Genomic DNA, 20,017 nt, shown 5'->3' with positions numbered 1-20,017 from the left:
GTTCCCACATAGTCGAAAATCACCCTGAATGTAATGGACAATCCTTCAAGATACGTTGAAACAGAAGTTTGTCAATTCAGAAGCATTGTAAAAGCAGATGTATAATGAACAAGTACAAACCAAAACAATAGCTAAAAGCAAAAGGTGGCGAAATCTTTTATTTGACATAAAAAAGGGTGCAAACTGGATTTCCCTTTAGGCGTAGAGGGAATAAAAAGTGATTTTTCATGTGAAACAAATCTAACATGAATCCAAGGAGGGGAAGAACAAGCAATTCATATAAAAAAAAAAGGCGGGGGGCAGTTTGGAAAAGTTTTCATCAAATTAAAAATCAGAACGACTAAAAATAGGAAACTTGGGTCTTTCACTGTTGAAGCCCTTGACCAACTCAAAGTACATTTTTGAAGTGACATTCATATTTCAACACAATAATACTTATTTACAGTTTTAAGATTTCTCGTAATCATAGATCTGGTGGGAAAATTGTGTCGAGGGGAAAATAAACTCTTGGAGCTGTACAACTACATTTTCCACAGTTTGGAAGGCGGGGGGAAATAATCAAACAGTTTTTATATGGAATCCCAATAGAAAGAACCAAGACTACCATTGCAAAGTCTGTACAATTTACAATTCTCAAATAAGCGTCACAACATTGCAGTAAAGGTCACCCTCTTCTTCAGAGAAAAAAAAATACAGTAAGTCCAAGACAATTCTACAGTACAGCAATGAGGAAAAGTGCCAGAGAACCCAAAAGGTATGAAGCCTTCCATAACCACTTGAACTGTCCTTAGCTTTGTTTTCTGCGTCTTTGACTCCAAAGCTCTGGATGTCACACACAACCACAAAGCTTGACGCAACAAAACAGGATGAGCTCTAAAATTTGCTGGAAAGAAAATGGAATGTCTTTTTTTTCCATGTTCACGAACCGGAAGCCATAACGTCTCACAGAGCCGACAATAGACGTGGTCCACGGGAGACTGAGCGCTGCCTTCCCGAGATAAGCCATGCACATACTAATCATACCGTCGCACTGCAGGAGGCCCACAAATGCAAAGGAAATAAAAGGCTGTCAAGTGCTGTGACACCCTGAAAGGTAGAGGCAGGAGCAAAGAAATTTCCCTCCTGGAGCTGTGACTACACTTTTCCTCGCTCTCTTCCAACACTTCCCGGTAACTGAATTCAGTCACCATGCGCTGTGATTTTTCTTTTTTTTTTTTTAAATGGCGGTGGACACAATTTAAGACCAAGGACATAAGATTGAACCAGGTGGGAAAACAAAAAATGAACAAAAACATTCCACTCTCCTGGCACAGATCAAAGGCAGTAGTAGTAGTCTCGGGAATGGCACAAGGCGAATCCAGGGGAAACACGAAACAAAACATGAAAGGCTATTTAGTTTGGCTTCAGCACCTCAATATCAGGAACAGGTTCACCTTTTCTCAGGGAGCCAAAAGGACAAGGCCCTGCCTGCCTGCCGCCACTATTGGAGTCAGAGGTCAAAAGGGCTTCCAGCTGAACATCTCATGTTGACCATGTGCCCAGCAGTCAACGGGCACCATCACGTCCCAAAGGGAAGCCATACCCGTCATTCAAATAGCTCCATCGCCCACCGATTCCCCTCAGTCACTATGACAACGATGACTTCAACTATCAGAAAAGGTCCGGCAGACGCTCATATTCAAGTACTTTCAATAACACAACCTGGGCCTCACGTGAGTGGCGAGGCCTAAGAACAAACCAACAGCTATACAGTGTAAATACACGCCACAAGCATATGGATTCGGTGAGATGGGGGACATCTGCAACCTTTGTCTTCAAATAATACACAAACGCAGGTCCACTTAACACCTCACCCAGGCCTCCAGTGAGAGTGGATTCTTGTGTACATGCAGAGGTGGAGGGGGACAGGGGCGGGACATGGCGTACACACACACACACAAAAAATGAGGGGTGACAAATGAACGTGTATTCCCCGCCTGGCACACACTGAACGCCTAAAACGACATGATTGGAGAATGAGCAAAGGAGGAACAAACAAATGTAAGTAGTGCAGTCATGATCTCATGCTTTTTTTTTCTTTTTTCACACGTTGCTGCCTTTACCTTACTCATAAAGCCATGGCTATTTGGATTGAACAAACAATTGCATTGGAAAAAAAACATGTTCACATTAGCAAGACATGAACTAAAAAATAAAAATAAAAGCTGTGTTAGGAGGAAAGGCAAGGTGACGTACTGAGGATATTGTTTCAAGGCAGCCCTCCGCGACATGACGTCAAAACACAAATGGTGCGGATACAATCTCTCTCCAGGTTGAGAACAGTCGGGATCATCGAGCATTGCTTTGCAGTGTCTGGGGGCTGTCAGGCTGGAATCCATCAGTCACTCACACTATGGGCTTTTTAAAAAATATATATAAATCACTTAACCCCTCAAACTGCTGCAAATATAACAACGATCAGATAAGGATGCCGTATTTTTTTTTTTTTTTTTTTTACACCAGTCAAGTGAGGCGGTTGTTTGGGGTTAAGGCAGAAGAGAACAGTAGTGTTGAGGAGCTCCAAAGCAACTTCTGGTGCAGAGTCCATCACATCCCATCTCAAGAACATCACACGGCCTCTCCACCTTAGTTTTGGTCTCACCTTGAAACGTTGCGCTCTTCCCTTCCCATGCAAACGAGGACAAACGACATAAATGCTCCGAATTCACTTACTTTTCGGTTCATACATTCAACGTGTATGTTGGGAGAATTAGTAAGAAAACTGGTGGCAACCAAGAGATAAATATCATAAATAGTTTCTTCTTTCCAGCCCAACTCTGAGTGTTCACAAAACAGGGCAAGAGTCTGGAGGGTTGTAGTGTGTCGAGAGGGGCACTTGATCTCGGAGCCGGAGCAGAGATCCTCCTCTGAGAGCACAGTGCAGGAGGGGTGTGTGCGTGTGTGCGCACGTGTATGGTGTCCTGTGCTCTCCGGTCCCACGGCTCACTTATTTGGAGGCAGAAAGTGCAGGAGCTAATGCAAGCGGTTTATGCTCTTGGCTCCTCATGTGTCATGCTTTACATTCAGTCCCACGTCAGGAATACCCACAATGGGATTTTTCATCAAAAAGAGTTAGCGACGGGGAAATGAAATATGATTCAGCGAGTCAAACGATCAATCATAAATGACAGGAGGAGGAGGAGGGGGAAAAAAAAACAAGATGCAGAAAGGAGAAAAATGCACCTGGAGCAAAATTACGCTTTGCAAAAGTTTCAACACAATGTTATCCCGCAAATCCTGGATGGGGAGGTGGGGGGGGGGGGGGGGGGGGGAATAAGATTCCCAGCAACTGAGCAAAGTGTGCCAAAAACATTTCGCTGGTCCTTTCAGAAAACGGCGCCATGGTGGGCTCTCCTTTCCCTGCGCTTGCATTCTGAATGGAACCTCACTGATTTCTGACAGCACAATCAACTGAACTGCCCGTAGACCATCATTTGTGTCGCGGTGTGTTCTTCTTCCGTTTTCGCTTGAAGAAGCAGCAGCACCTGCGGACAGAAACACACACATTCAACTAACAGTTAGGCAAATGATGCAACACCGGCAGCGCTTATACTGGTTCAGTATATGGGCAAAAGACAACTCTTTAGCCATCAATCAGGTGTTCGGCATGACCCTTTCATATCCCCCCTGAATCTCACGTCCTAATTCGAGTGTAGCTGGCTTCCAGATTTTGTGCCAACAATTGAGGGAAGGCCCTTTTTTTTCTGCTCCAGTGCTGCTCCTATTTCCCAGTACACAAGGCAAGGCACAATACGGCATTGCTTGTATCCGTTTGGTGTATGGAGTAGCACAGAAGCCCGACTTCAAAGCAATCAACCACCTTTGCGATGAACGACAAGACAGACTGATATAGCCGCCAAGGAGGAGCTTATTACTGCTGCATATTTCCAATTTAATGATCCACAGTGTATGCTGAAAATTACTTTGGCTCATTTGCATCAAAATAACTTCTAAATATATTATTTTAACAACTCAAAGGGGGGGAAAAAAGATTGTCCAAGGGAAAGAATGTAGAGGAGTGCACACAAAGAGCCAAGACATGATGAGCCAGTGGGGTTCAATAAATAAACACAGAGACAACAAAGTTATAGATTATGACATGGCTGGGTCCTCTCGTCGTAATGCTCACGTTACAAAAGGCTGACCGTATTTTCCGCACTATAAAGCGCACCTAAAAGTGTTCAATTTTCTCAAAAGCCGACAGTGCGCCCGATAATCCGATGCGCCTAATAAAAAGAGACTAATTGTCTTTCTCGTCCCCATTGAGTTGTTTCCCTGTTAGTGTTCCTATGCCATCTAGGGGTGATTATTTGTAGTAACCAATTGTAACCTAAAAGGGTTCTGCCCGATACTCAGACAACTCCTATGTGAGCTCTGCGCAGCCAGAATAAAATGAAGGTAATACGACAAGCATAGTTAACTACAGACTGGATGAAGGAAGGAGACAAGCAAGACTTTGAAGGATATTCAGCCCCTTGTGAATGTGAGGCCACGAGGTTTGTGTGCCTTTTTGTTGAATCAATTGTCTTCATAACTTTTCGTTCATTTACTGTTGTGTTATGACATTTGTATTCATATGTTTCATGTTCCTGATTGTTTCCAGTTCTCATGGCTTTGTTACAGCTTCAGCGGTTGTGAAGGCTCTACATAAAGAAAGCAGCATTGAATTGTGTTGTATTCCCTTGAGCGTAGCACCATCTAGTGGATGCAAAGTGAAACCGCAGCCACTATTGGAGCTTCTATTCTATGTGCCTTACAATGCGGCGCGGCCCATATACTGGATATGAAAACAGTTTTAAAATAGGCCATTCATTGAAGGTGCGTTTTATAATCTGAAGCGCCTTATAGTGCGGAAAATACGCTAACTCCTTTACCCTGGAGCCAAACAAAAAGGACCACGTCTTCTGACGCGTTTCAAGTCGCCACTCCTCACGTTTGATACGCCATAGGCCACATGTCAAGGTGCTCCAATGAGTTCAGTTAAGATTCAAAACCCAACGAGTGGGTTGTGCCCAGCCTAGGCTGATCCACTCCCTGTCCCATGAGGCTGAGGTGGACGAGCAGAGAGGGACTCACCACAGGTTGAGCATTTTCACGCAGCTACAGAAGAGAGAACAAAGAGTGTAAAGACAAAGGAAAGAAAGATTAATACCGCAAGAACAAGATGATGAGGACAGAGCGCGTGCAAAACACACACACACACGCACGGACATGAACAGACACGCACAGTGGGCAGGGGGGGGGTGGGGGGTACGACAAGGAACTAGACCACTTGCTAGTTCTGGATTGGTTACAGGATCTCAGGAAGTTCATGTTACAGCATTGGATTCAGCAGCCACCGGATTTATGTGAATGACAAAACGAGAAGAGGACAAACGCCTTCACCCACACACGCGGCTCCTCATCTTGTCGATTTGAATTTTACTGGCAGGTAACACTGCGGCGTGCTGCCATGATGTCACACATGTTCGGTCGGTGACGCAGCTATCGCCACTCCTCCTACACACCGTGTGGTGGAAACACAAGACGGGTCTACCATTTCAAATCTGAACTGGAGATGGAGGTTGAGAGAAGTAAGTGACTTCTCGCTGCACCTGCATGAATTCAGCTTCCACTATCGAGTCTTGAATTCATCAGGAAAACGTGAAATGCTTCCTGAAAATGCTTTTGGACCACTCCTGTGATAACATAATCATCTCATTGTGTCCTTTCCACTTTGACCAAGCACTTCCACTCCCCCATCACGGTACAGTTGGGTGGAATGGCAAGGCTACGTGCGCAATGTTAAAAATGGCTTGATTATTGACCATGAGGTCTGATTCACTGCATCATATAAGGAAATAGCCAAAAAAGCCACGGTGGAAAATACTGCCACTCCACTACTGTGCGAGATTATGGATGAAACTCAACAGTAAACATTTTTCTTTTTCCTCCTCTACAACAGAAATTACTCATACACAAAAACGGTCATGTTTCATCAGATTCAGAAAGCCACAGAATTTCTGTCATGTCAGTATTGATGGGGGTGCTGATGTCCGGTGTTTTACCCGTCAGAAAGGAATCTCCAAGCATATTGAGCATGATTTTGTATTCGCGTTAGGTCATGTGGTATCTTCTAAAATCTGTTGTTGTGCTCTGTAGATCTACTGCACAACATCTTCCAGGAGTGTGGAAATTTATGTGCAGCGCCATTTCACTGCGATTCCCTGTTAATTAGCTGGTAGCAGCATGAGTCCTGTCGGAGCCATCAAAGTACCTGCCAGCCACGACGCCAATCATCATATCAAACAAGCGAGTGAATGGACACCACTGGAGGACGGCTCATCATTACACAAAAATAGAAACGAGTGCAAATGAGTGCGATTCGTAGAAACTAAATCATTTTCTGTTGAATCTTTTGATATCCAGTAGGGAAGGGATGCCACCGTTATATGTAATTGACTGAAATGAAGGTTGCCCAATTTATTTTATAAGTTGATATTAGAAGTCATTTTGGTATTTTGAGCCTCGGTGCTGATGGAAGATGTGTATGTGCTACGTTATCTTTTTACAGTGCAGTTCACCGAAGCCCCACCAAGAGGTGTCTCTTGGAGCAGATTGGAAGAGACAGCGCGCTTGGAAAATTGTCACAGCATTTAATTTTTCCACATTTTCTTATGTAACAGCCTCATCCCAAAATGAAATCAATTATTTTTTCCCCCTCAAATTTCTACAAACAATGCCCGATAATGACAATGTGAAAAAGGATGTCTGTACTTTGCCCTCTATTCAGATTCGTTTCCCAGGTCCTAGCGGTGAAAAATCATCCCAACTTCATGATGCTGACTTGTATATATATATATTTTTTCTGTACCCTTTCCAGATTTGTGCTTTGAGACAATCCTGTCTTGGCGGTCGACGGACAACTCCTTTGACTTCATGCTTGGTTCGTGTTCTAACATGCACCATCATCTGTGGGAGCTTATAGAGAGGTGTGCGCCTTTCCAAATCATGTCCAATCAAGTGAATTTACCAGAGGTGGACTCCAGTAAAGCTGTAGGAACCTCTCAAAGATGATGGGTGGAAACACGATGCACTTGAGCCCAACTGTGAGCTACACGGCTAAGGCTGTGAATACTTGCGATTTTTTTTCAATTAAAAAAACCCCACTTGTTTTCTCATATTGTTGTGATGAAGTGTTGAAGTATTTTGCGTGAAGAATTTTGAGAGGGAAAAACTGAATTCCCAGTATTTTGGAATGACACTGTGGAATGTCGAAAAAAGTGGAGCGCCGTGAATACTTGCCGGATGTATTGTATATTAAAACCCTGGAGAACCCACGGGGTCAAATTTGGCCCCTATAAATTCCGCTACTCAAATGCTACCCTTAAATCCCAGAGGGTCAGATTTGGCCCTAATCCTAAATTAGAATTAAAGCATTGAATATTTGAAAAAACATACCTGTATATTTTGGTGTTCAGTGAACATATAGCAGTCATTTAATGTATAATTCATCATTTTCCAAAGAAGAAAAAAGTTCTTGGGTTCTCCAGGGTTAACAAACGTCGTTCTTCATAAATTGAGTCAAGGTGACATTAACATCTGCATTTCAATTTCAATAAATAAGCAGTCATTCCCTTTCAGTCAGATGTTCCACCTAACAAGCACAACTGTTCTCATATGTAAGGAAGTAGCACCATTGAGGCAAGAAGCGCAAAACATTGGGGGGAGTGGTCAAAGCTGAAAATGAACACCCCAGACTTCACACGATAAGTGTGTTATGTTGGGGGGAGGGGGGGATAGAATCCCATGAAAATCTGATGGACAAATTGTCAAAGATGAGCAAGCCACACAGTCAAACAAGATACAAGCGGTTGGATCAAAATGAAGGGTGTCAACAGTTCCACAGCATGGCAAAAAGGCAGCGAGAGCAAAGCAAAACGAGGTGGAGAGGAAGAGCAGGAAAGAGAGGAGGCAGCATAAGGACAAGGAAGAGAAGCGGTGCGGCTGCATGACACATACTTGGCCTCGTCGACCACTTCCACCTCTGCCTGGGCGGAGATCGGCGCATTGGAATGAGCTGCTAGCGGATCGTCGGCATTCAGCTCCCCGTTGGTTGAGCTGACCACCTGTGGCACACACAGACACGCACATCATTCACATCACATCTTTCCGCTTGAAATTCAAGTTAACATGTTCGCCCGCATCCGCGTGAACCCAGCGGTGATTTCAGCGGGTGAAGACAATGCAACATTGCAACCGCACTGCTTTGCACAAGGGTCAGTCTCACAGTAGCAAAGAGCAAGCCGCACGTCAATAAAACAAAAGGCGCACTGCATTACTGGATGGGATTATGCCGATCAATTGAAAGTTACACTGTTTCAGAAATGGTTCAAATTCATGACAAAAAAAAAATCATGTCAGAACAGTATGCCTCACTAGGTGGCTGAACACATACAGCATTCATAATGTTGTATAGCACTGATGGGTATTTTGAATTCTTTGTTTCTCCTGTTATAAAAAAAACCAAAACAAACAAAAAAAAAACATTTGAATCACAAACACACTTGAATAAATTTGTACTTTTTTGTATGCATTCTGTGCAGTCAAACCTCTCGAAGGTACCCGCTTACGTTTCCACTCCTATAACGTTCATATTTCAAAGTCACGATTTCACGTGATTCATTTTTATTTGCCGATTTTAGAATGTACACACGCACGCACGCACAGTTAAAACATGGGAGAGTACGCCCGAGAAACTGCTGCGCAAAAGACGCAAAATCACCCATTATATTGCATGTCAGGTCTGATAAATCACAATACATGTGCTGAATTCATCTATTTGCATATACGCTACCAATGCACAAAATGAACAGCATGGCCTCTATCGGTGCATTTAGCGGGCACGATCCTGGTCATGGTCCCTCGATCAGCATTCAGATCTGTTTGCGTGAGCAATCAACTCTGTGGCTGTTTTTGCACGTGCAAACCTTTAATAATTCAGGCCCAATTTGAAATTCATCAGACTATGTAGGAAATGACATAAAGAAAGACGTTCCTCAAAAATCTCAGTCGAACAGTATTTAATTGTGACATGCGAAAAGACTGATGCCTGAATCGAGATCCGTTTTGCAACCATTAAACCTCTTCACGTTTTGCTTTTTATTTGGCTTCTAGCTTGTACTGTCATTGTTTCAAAAGAAGAACCCACGTGGACATGAGGTGTTTAGAAAAGAATGGACGAAAGAATATCCGGTATACCATATGCTCCACAAAATCAAGTCACGTTTAACTGTTGCGGCGTCCGAGCATTATACATCAAATTCAAGGTTCTTATTTTTATACTTCTACATTAAAAAATATTAGGTGTGTGAGGTGAATTATTGAGATTACTTTTACTTCTTCCTTGTTAATAATTGTGCTTGAACATTGCCGTATGTATTTCAGCTTGTTTTGCATTTGTATCATCATTATGGTTTAAATGTTAACATTAAGATGACAACAGTTTGACCCTGCAATTATTTTTCACAGTTTCTGATAGTTTTTTTTTTTTTTTTGGAAAGCTGTACAAATCAGAGGTCTACCAACATCCTGGAATTGAGTGTAATCCAGCTTCAATGTCCCACTGTATTGTGAGATGGATGTTCCTCTTAAAGACCATTTCAGAAGTACCGTAAGCACTAATTCGGGTCATCCTGCCATGCAAGAAGCTTCGCGTTTTCCCGAGGTACGCAAAGATGTCATGACGAGTACAGTAAGACCTAAAAATAAAATCTGCTGTTACTTGGCATCATCGTTGTCCGTGGGGTCAGGCACCATGACGACATGCATATGGTGGTGTGGGGGGAACATTCACCAGCCAGAGGCACACAAGTTTGGGAGGACATGACAATAGATCTATCTCATACACCTCATTGACCAAATGGGACAAACTATGCATTCTTACATTTTGAATGACAAGGCGTGTGTAACACCGCATCATCTGTGATCAATTTTGACGAGTAATTTCCTTTTCTCAGTTTATGGAGAGAAATTAATCTGTGAAACTGTCCTACAGTAAACTGGTTGCTTCTATGACAATGATGAAAAATGATGCACCAAGGCTAAAGCATTTTCATGAAAAATTGGTTCACAATTATTAAAATTCTCATCACTTATCAAGGCTAATATAAGAAGGTTTTAGTGCTTCTTGTTGAGAGGCCACCTGTGCACTTGACACGATGCCACCAAGGTGCTATAAGACAGATCTGAGGAATCAGACTTGGATGGGGTGACGGGCTGATCAGGTGAGGGGTGTATACCTGCACTGAGCCCCCGTGCCTGTCCGCTGCTAGGTGAGAGGTCAGGTAGGAGGAGTTTGCTTGGCGAGAGGGCTGCACCTCCCATGCTCCTCGTCGATCAGAGACTGCCGTCTGCTCAGGAGTTGGGGACGCCGAGTGACGGGGGAGTAATGAGAGAGGGAGGGATGATGGAACAGTTGCATTAGGAAAGATGGGTATTCAAGTGTGCCAGGCCAGGTTCATGCAAGCACCATGGAAATCGGAGAACAACCAAAACAACAAAATGATAGTCAAATCAAACCAAGCAAGGTTAATAACCAGCCAGAGAACTGAAACAAATGTGCCAGAGACCAAACAAATGGTCAAAAACTGCCTTCTGCTTCAGCAAAAAATAACACAAGATCCTACTGAACCAATGATCAACCATCTACTGTGTTTCAGAAAACAAAACCTCATTGTTTATGAAGACATTTTGTAATCAAAATCAATACAATGGCAGTATTGAGAACTGATTTCAATACTTGACAGTTGTCTAATCAGTTTCAATCTTCCATGCCACTCAAATTGTACGCTACTTTTAAACTATACTACTGTCACATCATGTGGAAAGTGTTTAAAAAAAAAAAAAAAAAAAACATACCTAACCTAATTACATTGGCTTGAACTGAGCTATTCAACAGCTTCCGATCCGTGAGCCATTGCTTTAACACGGTGGAGGGGGTTTGTGTGTCCCAATGATCCTAGGAGCCAAGTTGTCTGGAGCTTAGGTCCAAGGTGAGAGACCAAACAAAGGCAAGGCTCAAAAGACCCCTATGATGAATAAACCGTTCTCCCATGCCCGGACGTGAGTTGCCTTGCCGCGGCCCCCCTCTAGAGTCAGGTCTGGGGACTCCCTGGTTCTGTTGGTGGACTTCAATGCTCATGTGGGAAATGACAGTGAGACCTGGAAGGGTGTGGCTGGGAGGACCACCACCCCCCCACCCCCGATCGGAGCCCAAGTGGTTTTCTGTTATTGGATTTCTGTGCTCGTCACAGTTCGTCCATAATGAACACCATGTTCTAACATAATGGTGTCCATATGTGCACTTGGACACCAGGACACCCGAAGCCATAGTTCGATGCTCGACTTCATAGTTGTGTCATGGGATTTGTGGCTGAATGTTTTGGACACTCGGGTGAAGAAAGTGGCAGAGCTGTAAATTGATCTGGTGGTATGGTGGTGCGGGGGGGGGGAATGCCGGTTCAACCTTGCAGACCCAAACGTATTGTAAGGGTTTGCTGGGAACGTCTGGCAGAATCTCCTGTCAGAAAAGAGTTTCGCTCCAGCTGAACTACACCGAATATCCAGGGGGGGTCCGGGGGACAGACAGTGAGTCCAAGTGGACCATGTTCCGTGCCTCCATTGTTGAGGTGGGCGATTGGAGCTGTGGCAGTCAGGTGGTTGGTGCCTGTCATGGCAGCAATCCCCGAACCCGCTGGTGGACACGTTTCTTATTTGTAGTTAGGTTTGCTTCTCTCTCAATATTAATTCCCATCAAATTAACATTTTAGCGTACCTTTCTATTTTCTGAATAGAAATTGCTGTAGCCATGTGTGCACTTGAGCGCACCAACCTAAACGCGCATCGTCCCAAATACAAAAGCTTTCATACCTGATTTCTTATCGGTGGGTGTGCGGAGGTCCGGTCTCTGTGGGGATGGCTCTCTCTCGTGACTGCAGACGCCCCAGAGTCTATATGGACAGATCCCACTGGCGTGGGCTAAAGGGAAGCGAGAACTCATAAACATGAATCGGATGTGATATTTATATTTGACAGTTCACATTTGACATGTGTTACTTACAATCTGCCTGCCAACCCAGTCGTACGTGTAGTCGAAGGTGTATCCTTTGCGCTCAAACAATTCAGTGAATAAAGTCCTCAAATATTCATAGTCTGGCTTTTCAAAGAAGTCTAGCCGTCTTACATATCGCAGGTAGGTGGCCATCTCCTCTGAATGAAACAACATCACAGGTTGTGAATTTAAGACAGGCAACAATATGCCCCGGTGCTTGTGGTGACCTATAAATGATATCATCTTTATCCATATTATTTCCACAACTGCCAAATACGTTTGATAATTGAATGATTAACGGCTCTGTGGATTAGCAATACACAGGTAAATTCAGCAACATACCTGGAAAGTTCTCACACAGGACCTCGATGGGAGTGTTTCGTTTAGTGTCTCCAATCTTTTGGTATCGCTCTTTCAGTGTGTCAGCCTGCGGGAGATCCAACACATATCGAGCTCATGACATGAAGCAGTTGTATGGACTACCACAGGGTAACAATGTGTGGATGGTTAACCAAATGTATGCACGCCGGACACGCCGAAATATAATAGCTCTTTTGTCTCTGGGAATTTTCGGGAATTCTTTTTTTTGTATTTTTTTATTTCATTTCTATTCAAGTTTACCTCCAAGGTGCTGCATGGGATTGGGTCGGGGGTCATTTGTTCTTCATACCATTCTCCTCCAAGCATTCACACAGTTATAGGCCTTGCACCAAGGCCTTCTATAAATCGTTCATGCTTTATGAAGCATAGAATTGCCCTCAAAAATGTTGATACAATGAAAAATTCAGATTCAAAGGAACTGGTATACCTCAATTCCTTGCTCATAAGATATATACATAGATAGATAATACACAGTATTTGGGTCAAGTTGGGATAGTGACATTGTATTTTCAAAACAATTACTTATAGAGGCATTCGAAGAAGCTCTTAACATTCTTTCAGGAGACCGATATTTACAGCCCCCTTTTGAAAGCATTTTGGATGAGTAGATTGAAAAACATTCCATTGGACATATGAAAAAACAAAACAAAAACTATTTTATATGTTACCTTGAGTCCTTGCCACGGCAAACTCCCACGAAGGAAATACATGAACATGTGACCTAAGGCTTCCAGGTCATCTCGTCGGCTTTGCTCTAAATCAAGAGTTAAAAACATTCTCTGATGAACAGTTTTCAAGAGCCAAACCAACTGACATAAAACTCTTTACAGCAGTGATTCTCAACTGGTGGTTCAGTACCCAAAAGTGAATCGTGCACCCATTTTTGGTGGGTTAAGGACACCTAGTCAACAGTTATAGGAAACAAATTGTATTTGAATATTTTTGGTGAGTGGGTGCGGGCGATACAGAGGCATACAAAGTTCCAGCATAGAACACATTTGGGTAAGTGACAGGAAATGTTACTCACTTGTGCTCGAGTCATTAATTTACCCGGTAAGAATTACAGCGCAGCTGAGCCTTTGCTTAACAGGCATCATTGCAAGAAATATGCTTTTGGTGGAATTGTCAGATTCATTTGAAGGTGTTTAAAATTATTTGCCGTACATGTATCTTCAGAGGCTCTTTTTGAATAAGACATGCTTTATTGTTCTTAACTTAGATAAAAGTGGGTCACAACAACACAAATATGTGGGTGCCAGGATGACAACAATTGAGAAACACAGCTTGAGACAACTTCAAAATAAAGCCAAGAGTTAGGATAGCCTTGTGTACCTTTGCCTAAATGCGTGTTGATGGACATGTAGCGGGCGGTGCCAGTCAAGCTCTTATGCTCCCGGTATGGAATGTGTTTTTTGGTCTCGGGGTCGATGTATTCTTTGGCCAAGCCGAAGTCAATAATGTGGATAATGTGCTCCTTTTTATTCCCTTGTCGTCCAATGAGAAAATTTTCAGGTTTTACATCTCTATAGATGAGGTTTTTAGAATGCACATACTCCATTCGAGATATCTGGAGACAAAGGATACATGTCAGTCAGAGTGTAAAAACAGAAAGACGAGGGCCAAAGACTGAAGTGCCTTTTTGAAGCGCATATAAGATTGGAAAAGAACTCACCAACTGAATTGCGATCATTAGGACAGTCTTCAATGAAAAGGTCCTGTCACATAGGTCAAATAAGTCCTCCAGACTTGGGCCCAAGAGCTCCAGAACCATGGCATTGTATTTCCCACAGGGTCCGAAGTAAAACACTTGCGGCACACCTTCGGCTAAAACACATACAAACAAATTGTCAGAGAAGCAAACAGCAGCAACTGAGTAACATCACGATGTCCTTGTGCGTGCACCATGGAAAATCGCCAACTCTTTCCACTCTCGCTCAGTCCAAAGGAGCCACTTCGCTACATAAACATGGGAGCGTTTGATTTTATAAGAATCAGTACTCGGCAGTACCAAAAGAAGTGCCAACTTTGGTACCCACCCCTACAACAGTACAGTATTGCAAACTTTTCGTGGATCTACCCTTTTGATTCGCCAAGTTAAAGCACTTCAGTACAACACTCACGTAGACCCTCACACTGACACAGCTGGCCTTGTTAAAAATATAAAATAAATCCTACGCCGTAAGTTTGGCATGACACTTGAGTACTTTAACCATGTAATTGTTTGTGTGTAAAAACACAAAATGCTCTTGATGCAACTTATATGAAGATAAGATCACATTTTAGCAACAATTTAGGCAGAAGCTGAGGTGAATCTAGCGGGTTCACATTATCTTTCTTGCAAGTGTATAGACATGTTGAGTGAACTATCATTTTCTAAATCAACAGTGTTCATGCTGTGGCCTACAACAGCAATCCCTACAAAGGAACGGCAGCGCATTATATGCTCTTGCCAGCATATGCACAAGTAGGAGTCCTGCCGCGCTCCGCGCTGCGTATCTGGACACTATTATCCAATGCTGTGGGTTGCTAATTGTACTACAGGCACGTAGTGTCTGTGGGAGGCCTGAAATGTGTCGGCTTGGAGATGGTGTAAATAAGTGGATGAACGGTTATTCAACAGAAAAAAAAAATGGACTTTTAAAGAACTAACGAAAAACAAGCAGAGAAGACCCATCATTATCGACAATAAAAAGCCTTCTAACATGTGGATACGCATTATTTCTAATAGTACACGGATGGACACTCAAACCTTTTGAGACAATGTTGTTATGACTAAGGACAGCATTAAGTCTTGAGAGAAAATGAATAGTTTCTCTGCGGTTTTCCTAAAAGTGTCTCAAGTTTTCTTGAGCTCACTCATCTCTGACGATCACTTGGAGACTAGCACATGTTTTACTGACGAATATCACCAGTATTTAACACCAACCATATTTCCCTTGACTAAGGCTAAGCAGTTTCTCAGAGACTGCTATTGAAAAACACCTCCACAGCATGATGCTTCCAAGTTTCACTCGAGAGATGCTGTGATTAGGGTGAAGAGATATGACACTGACCTCCATAATTGTTGCCACCCCTGTTTTTTTTAGGTTCTAATAAATTATTTTTTTGCCCCCAAATAATATAGTCCCCTCCCCCCAAAAAAGGGGCGTGGACGAAAATTCAATCTTTAATTTAAGTGTATTTATTCAAGTGTAAGTGGGTGGGTAGGTAGGCAGAAATCCTGCATTAATTATAAAATATTTTAGATCAAATCATGCGTGCCACAATTACAAGCACCTCTGATATTACAACCCCCTTTTTGGGGGGGGTATAATGATTTTTGTCCAGGCCTCTACGTTTGCTTTTTAAAATAGTTTTGTATTTAATAATGACTTCTGTCAGAACTTATTTCTGTGAGCACTGTGGGGTTTTCTTTCATTAATAGAGGGGTACCAGCAATTTTGTCCATGCGTGTATACCGTAACACTTTGATTCTTCTGTTCAAGCGTCTGACTTTTAATTGTATCAGAGCTTTTTAGGGGCTTCATAACAAAGGGGGTGAATAAATATGAACATTCCAATTTTCATTCTTTTAATGTTTATGTAATTTATGTCAAAACCTAAAGGCTATTTTGTGCACATCCATCAAATAAAACTGATTTAAAAAATAATTTAAGGAAGTGAAAAACTGCTGCATATTAAGATAAAAAAATCACTTGGGCGATCAGATTCTTCTTCTCTTTCATCTACAATATTTAAGATCTGGTCAATATGAGCGCTGTGAGTGCAGGAGTGTTTCAAGCTGTCCTCACAGAAGAAAAGAAGCTGATATAATGTTTCATGCCTGCAATACCCTTTTTCTCACAGCACCTGACCTTCAACGATACTCTCAACCATTAACCCAAATTGTGTGCAGTGTTGTGAAAACATGGTAGCAAAATTACTAGTTACGGATTGTACGGACAAACAGTTCCCACATGTTTGGAAAAGATTTGAAAAATCCCTGAGAGTAACCCTCATCAGTATCCAATCCGACAGTTGGTTACAGTTAGAAAACAACACCTGACTGGACATGAGTCAATGCACATTCATGCTGAAAGACCCACGGGCACTATGACAACAGAATTTGCTGTGTGGTATGAGGAGCTGCAATGATGTCCCATTCTCCCATCTGGAGGAGAGATGAGAGTCAGATTAGTACTAAGAAAGGCAGACCCACTCTCTAAATATTTAATGAATTTCCACACAGTTGCCCTTTTCTATGCCTTGTCTTTGCAAAACAATCACGAGCACGTAGGAGATCCAAACTGCAAAGACCCTGCATCACCAACAAATTCCCTTACTCCTTGTTCCAACAGATTGGATCTGAGTGGCGTAATTTCGAGAACACTTTCTTGTTTTATTCATTAAAAATCGGTGGTGAGCCTATTATACACAAGTACATGCAAAATTACAAAAAACATTACATTGTATAGATGTTTACCAGTACCTCGAGGTTGTGGAAAAGATGTGTACTTTCATTCTAATGTGATACGTAATGGATAATATAAAACGGGTCAGCGAGGAATAAGGAAACAGCCATAAATTAAAAACAAAAAAATGCCTGATGCCAACTTTTGTATACTAGTTGGTTTCCAAAAACGCAAGAAGTATTTTCCAAAACAAGTTTTTCACCACAATCTCACCAATTGGTAAACATTGGCACCTATTCAGGACATTTTGCCATTCTTTGGTCTTAAGAAATCACATGTGATCAGGTGAGAAGGCTTCGTGTGTCATATCAGGGGTGGTGGCAGCCTGGACGAAGGCTCCAGTGTTAACAATGTTGCCTCAAAACACACACACCCACACCCACACCCACCCACACCCACACCCACACACACACACACACACACACACACACACACACACACAAAATCAAAATCTATACAAATCACTATGAGGATAATACTGTACTTGAATTATTGAGCATGTATACCCGCAAAATGAGGGGAGTGTCTAATATGAGTACAAAGGAAAATCAGCTTTTGAAGGGCAATTTTTGGACTGCATATAAAATGTGTGCATGGTATTCTCGATAAATTATGGTGTCACTATTCCAAGTGTATTTTTCCAATTTGTCAAGAAAATTATTTAAAATGGCAATTTCCAGCTGGGGCAATGCAGTGGTTCGCACGTCAACCTCACAGTGCAGAGGTCGTGGGTTTGATCCCGGCTCTGGCCTTCCTGGGTGGAGTTTGCATGTTCTCCCCGTGCCTGTGTGGGTTTTCTTCGGGTCCTCCGGTTTCCTCCCACATTCCAAAAACATGCATGGCAGGCTGATTGAACACTCTCAATTGTCTCTAGGTGTGAGTATGAGCGCGGGACAGTTGTTCGTCTGTGTGTGCCCTGCGATTGGCAGGCAACCGGTTCTGGGTGTCCCCTGCCTACTGCCTGAAGACAGCTGGGATGGGCTCCAGCACCACCGGTGACCCTTGTGAGGATAAAGCGGATTGGAAAATGGATTGTGTCATTTAAATCAGGAGTTTCAAGATAATTTTTGTCGCGGATCGCATTGTAGTTGGATTCGCTTGGAGGGCTATTGTCGAGTCCCCGCAGGAATCCGCGATTCCGTGACCGCGGAATTTGCCGCACATTTCAAAGCTCTCTGCGGAATTGAAAGCAGTCCGCGGTAATGAGGGCAGAAAATTACATTCACGTTCGTCTTCATCCCGGTCAGACCGGCTACATTCACACTGCAGGGCGAGATGCACAATTCTGATCTTTTTTGTTAAATCCACTCTTTTTATGTTCTCATGACAAAAACAAAGGTGTCCTGTTAACTGACCGCATCTGTGATGTGACAAGCACGCGCACAAAGCACGTTGGGTACCACACACAAACTCGACGACACGTGGCAGTGTTTATGGAAGGAAATAAGATGCAACGTGTGGGGGCGCGACGCGAGAGGTGGTGGAATTATTACAGGGAAATGAGGCGACGTTTTTAATTGTCTTCATTTCATGGAGATGTCCAATAATTACGACGTCATAGAACAGAGACGTCTACTGACATTAGCATTAACTACAACATAAATTTGCTTTATAACTGGTCATTTTAGGTTGTTTTTTTTTCAATGCCGCGGAAACTCATCTTTCAAGCTGCGCAATCAGTATTTGCTCTGCAGAATCAGAATTGTTCTCCACTGAGTAAATACTTTTTCTCTGCAGATTCCTCGAGGAACCAATTGTCTCTCCTTTCTAAAATTTGCGGTGGGTTAGACTGAATTGAAATTGAACTTAATATTACACCACGAAGTTTGGCACGTAGGTGTTTTTGTTGTCACATAGCCAATGTTTGATCACTGACAGTGATAATGCTTTATTCTGTTTGGTCCCATTTTCTGCTGCAAAGGGATTATGACTTGCGTAGGAAGTCTCCACAAACTCTTTTTTTTCCCTTTCAAATAAAACATCTCAGAACTAAAGAACCATATGAATATGACGATAAGCAACACGTCGTGTCAATTTTAATGGGTGACAATATGGGTGTTAATGAATCCATGTTATGTTTCCTAATTTGTTTTTGTGAAGCTTGTTTCTGAAACAAGAGTTCTGGTGCATCATTACATTTTGGGACAAGATGTATATTTCTGGGCCACTGTCTGTTCAACAAATTGGTGTCATTGCAGACGCAAGTCACCACAGAATCATTCAGGCATTATGAATGGTATGCTATGCTCAGCCAGAACTGGAAATATGACATAATCATTAAGTTACCTCTGATGCACAAAATACTGACAGGGAAGATTTTCAGTGCCTGTGACACTTTTTTTTTAGTCCGAATAACCAAAGGGATACTTTATTTCAATCGATGTAAAGATTGAACATTGCATTTGATTAATTGCACAACTTTCTTCTACTTCTTTTTAATTGCACCCACCTCCTATTTTGTCCCAAAGGTATTATCTTTTGAAGTGCACAAGAATACAGACACGCACATTCCTGAAAAAAGAAGTACGTTGCTAAACCTGTTGGAATATCACATCCCAACATTGAGTTATGGATAATCACCTGCTATGTAAATATACAATCAGCCCAACATATGACAACAAATACACGGACCAGTGAAACCAAAACACCAGCCAAATCCGCCACTGTCACCTACCTGTAGTTCCCAGCGTTTTGTAGAACCGGTACTCTAAATGCAACTGCGGTGCCCTTGACTTTACGGGTTCCTGTGCAAAAACAAAAGGCAAAGAAGCAGTCCGTTTGAGACAATTTTACAGTTAAAGTCAGCAAAAATAAGGAAATGCATTGACTACTTCCATTTGGAAATTGGCATAAAGGGCCAAGTCACGCTTGCCAATCTGTATAGAATTTAAGCATGCTTGGAGGGAACGCTCAGTGTACCCTTGCTCAAGCACAGACTACTTCCGCTGCTCGTCAACAAGAACACTGCGTAGAACGGAACTGCTGTGTCATCAATGAAATAAATTGGCGCACCAGCGATGGATTATAATCAGAACCTTGCATGATTCTACAAAGA

General features: G+C 42.6%; 1 protein-coding gene across 4 annotated transcripts in view; it reads right to left on the bottom strand.

The window, feature by feature from the left end:
- Positions 1-132: 132 nt before the first annotated feature.
- csnk1g1 (casein kinase 1, gamma 1) overlaps positions 133-20,017 on the bottom strand; it is a 32,772-nt gene continuing 12,887 nt past the window's right edge. Inside the window, exons 4-14 of one of the 4 annotated variants that reach the window (XM_086106538.1) lie at positions 19,637-19,706; positions 14,184-14,335; positions 13,844-14,078; positions 13,180-13,265; positions 12,473-12,557; positions 12,140-12,288; positions 11,950-12,057; positions 10,320-10,430; positions 8,041-8,147; positions 5,116-5,139; positions 133-3,524 (exon numbers count right to left, since the gene is read on the bottom strand). In XM_086106538.1, the coding sequence (XP_085962664.1) occupies positions 3,470-3,524; positions 5,116-5,139; positions 8,041-8,147; positions 10,320-10,430; positions 11,950-12,057; positions 12,140-12,288; positions 12,473-12,557; positions 13,180-13,265; positions 13,844-14,078; positions 14,184-14,335; positions 19,637-19,706 (1,182 nt within the window). In that variant the 3' untranslated portion in view covers positions 133-3,469. The remainder of the gene's footprint in view (positions 3,525-5,115; positions 5,140-8,040; positions 8,148-10,319; positions 10,431-11,949; positions 12,058-12,139; positions 12,289-12,472; positions 12,558-13,179; positions 13,266-13,843; positions 14,079-14,183; positions 14,336-19,636; positions 19,707-20,017) is intronic. The other 3 variants (XM_086106539.1, XM_086106540.1, XM_086106541.1) reach the window with 3 other exon arrangements.

The sequence above is a fragment of the Hippocampus guttulatus genome, chromosome 3 (assembly GCF_054856545.1).
Source record: "Hippocampus guttulatus isolate MCC_2025c chromosome 3, RoL_Hgut_1.0, whole genome shotgun sequence".
Taxonomy (NCBI): domain Eukaryota; kingdom Metazoa; phylum Chordata; class Actinopteri; order Syngnathiformes; family Syngnathidae; genus Hippocampus; species Hippocampus guttulatus.
Note: the sequence above shows the minus strand (reverse complement) of the source record. Positions and strands in the feature narration are given on the sequence as shown.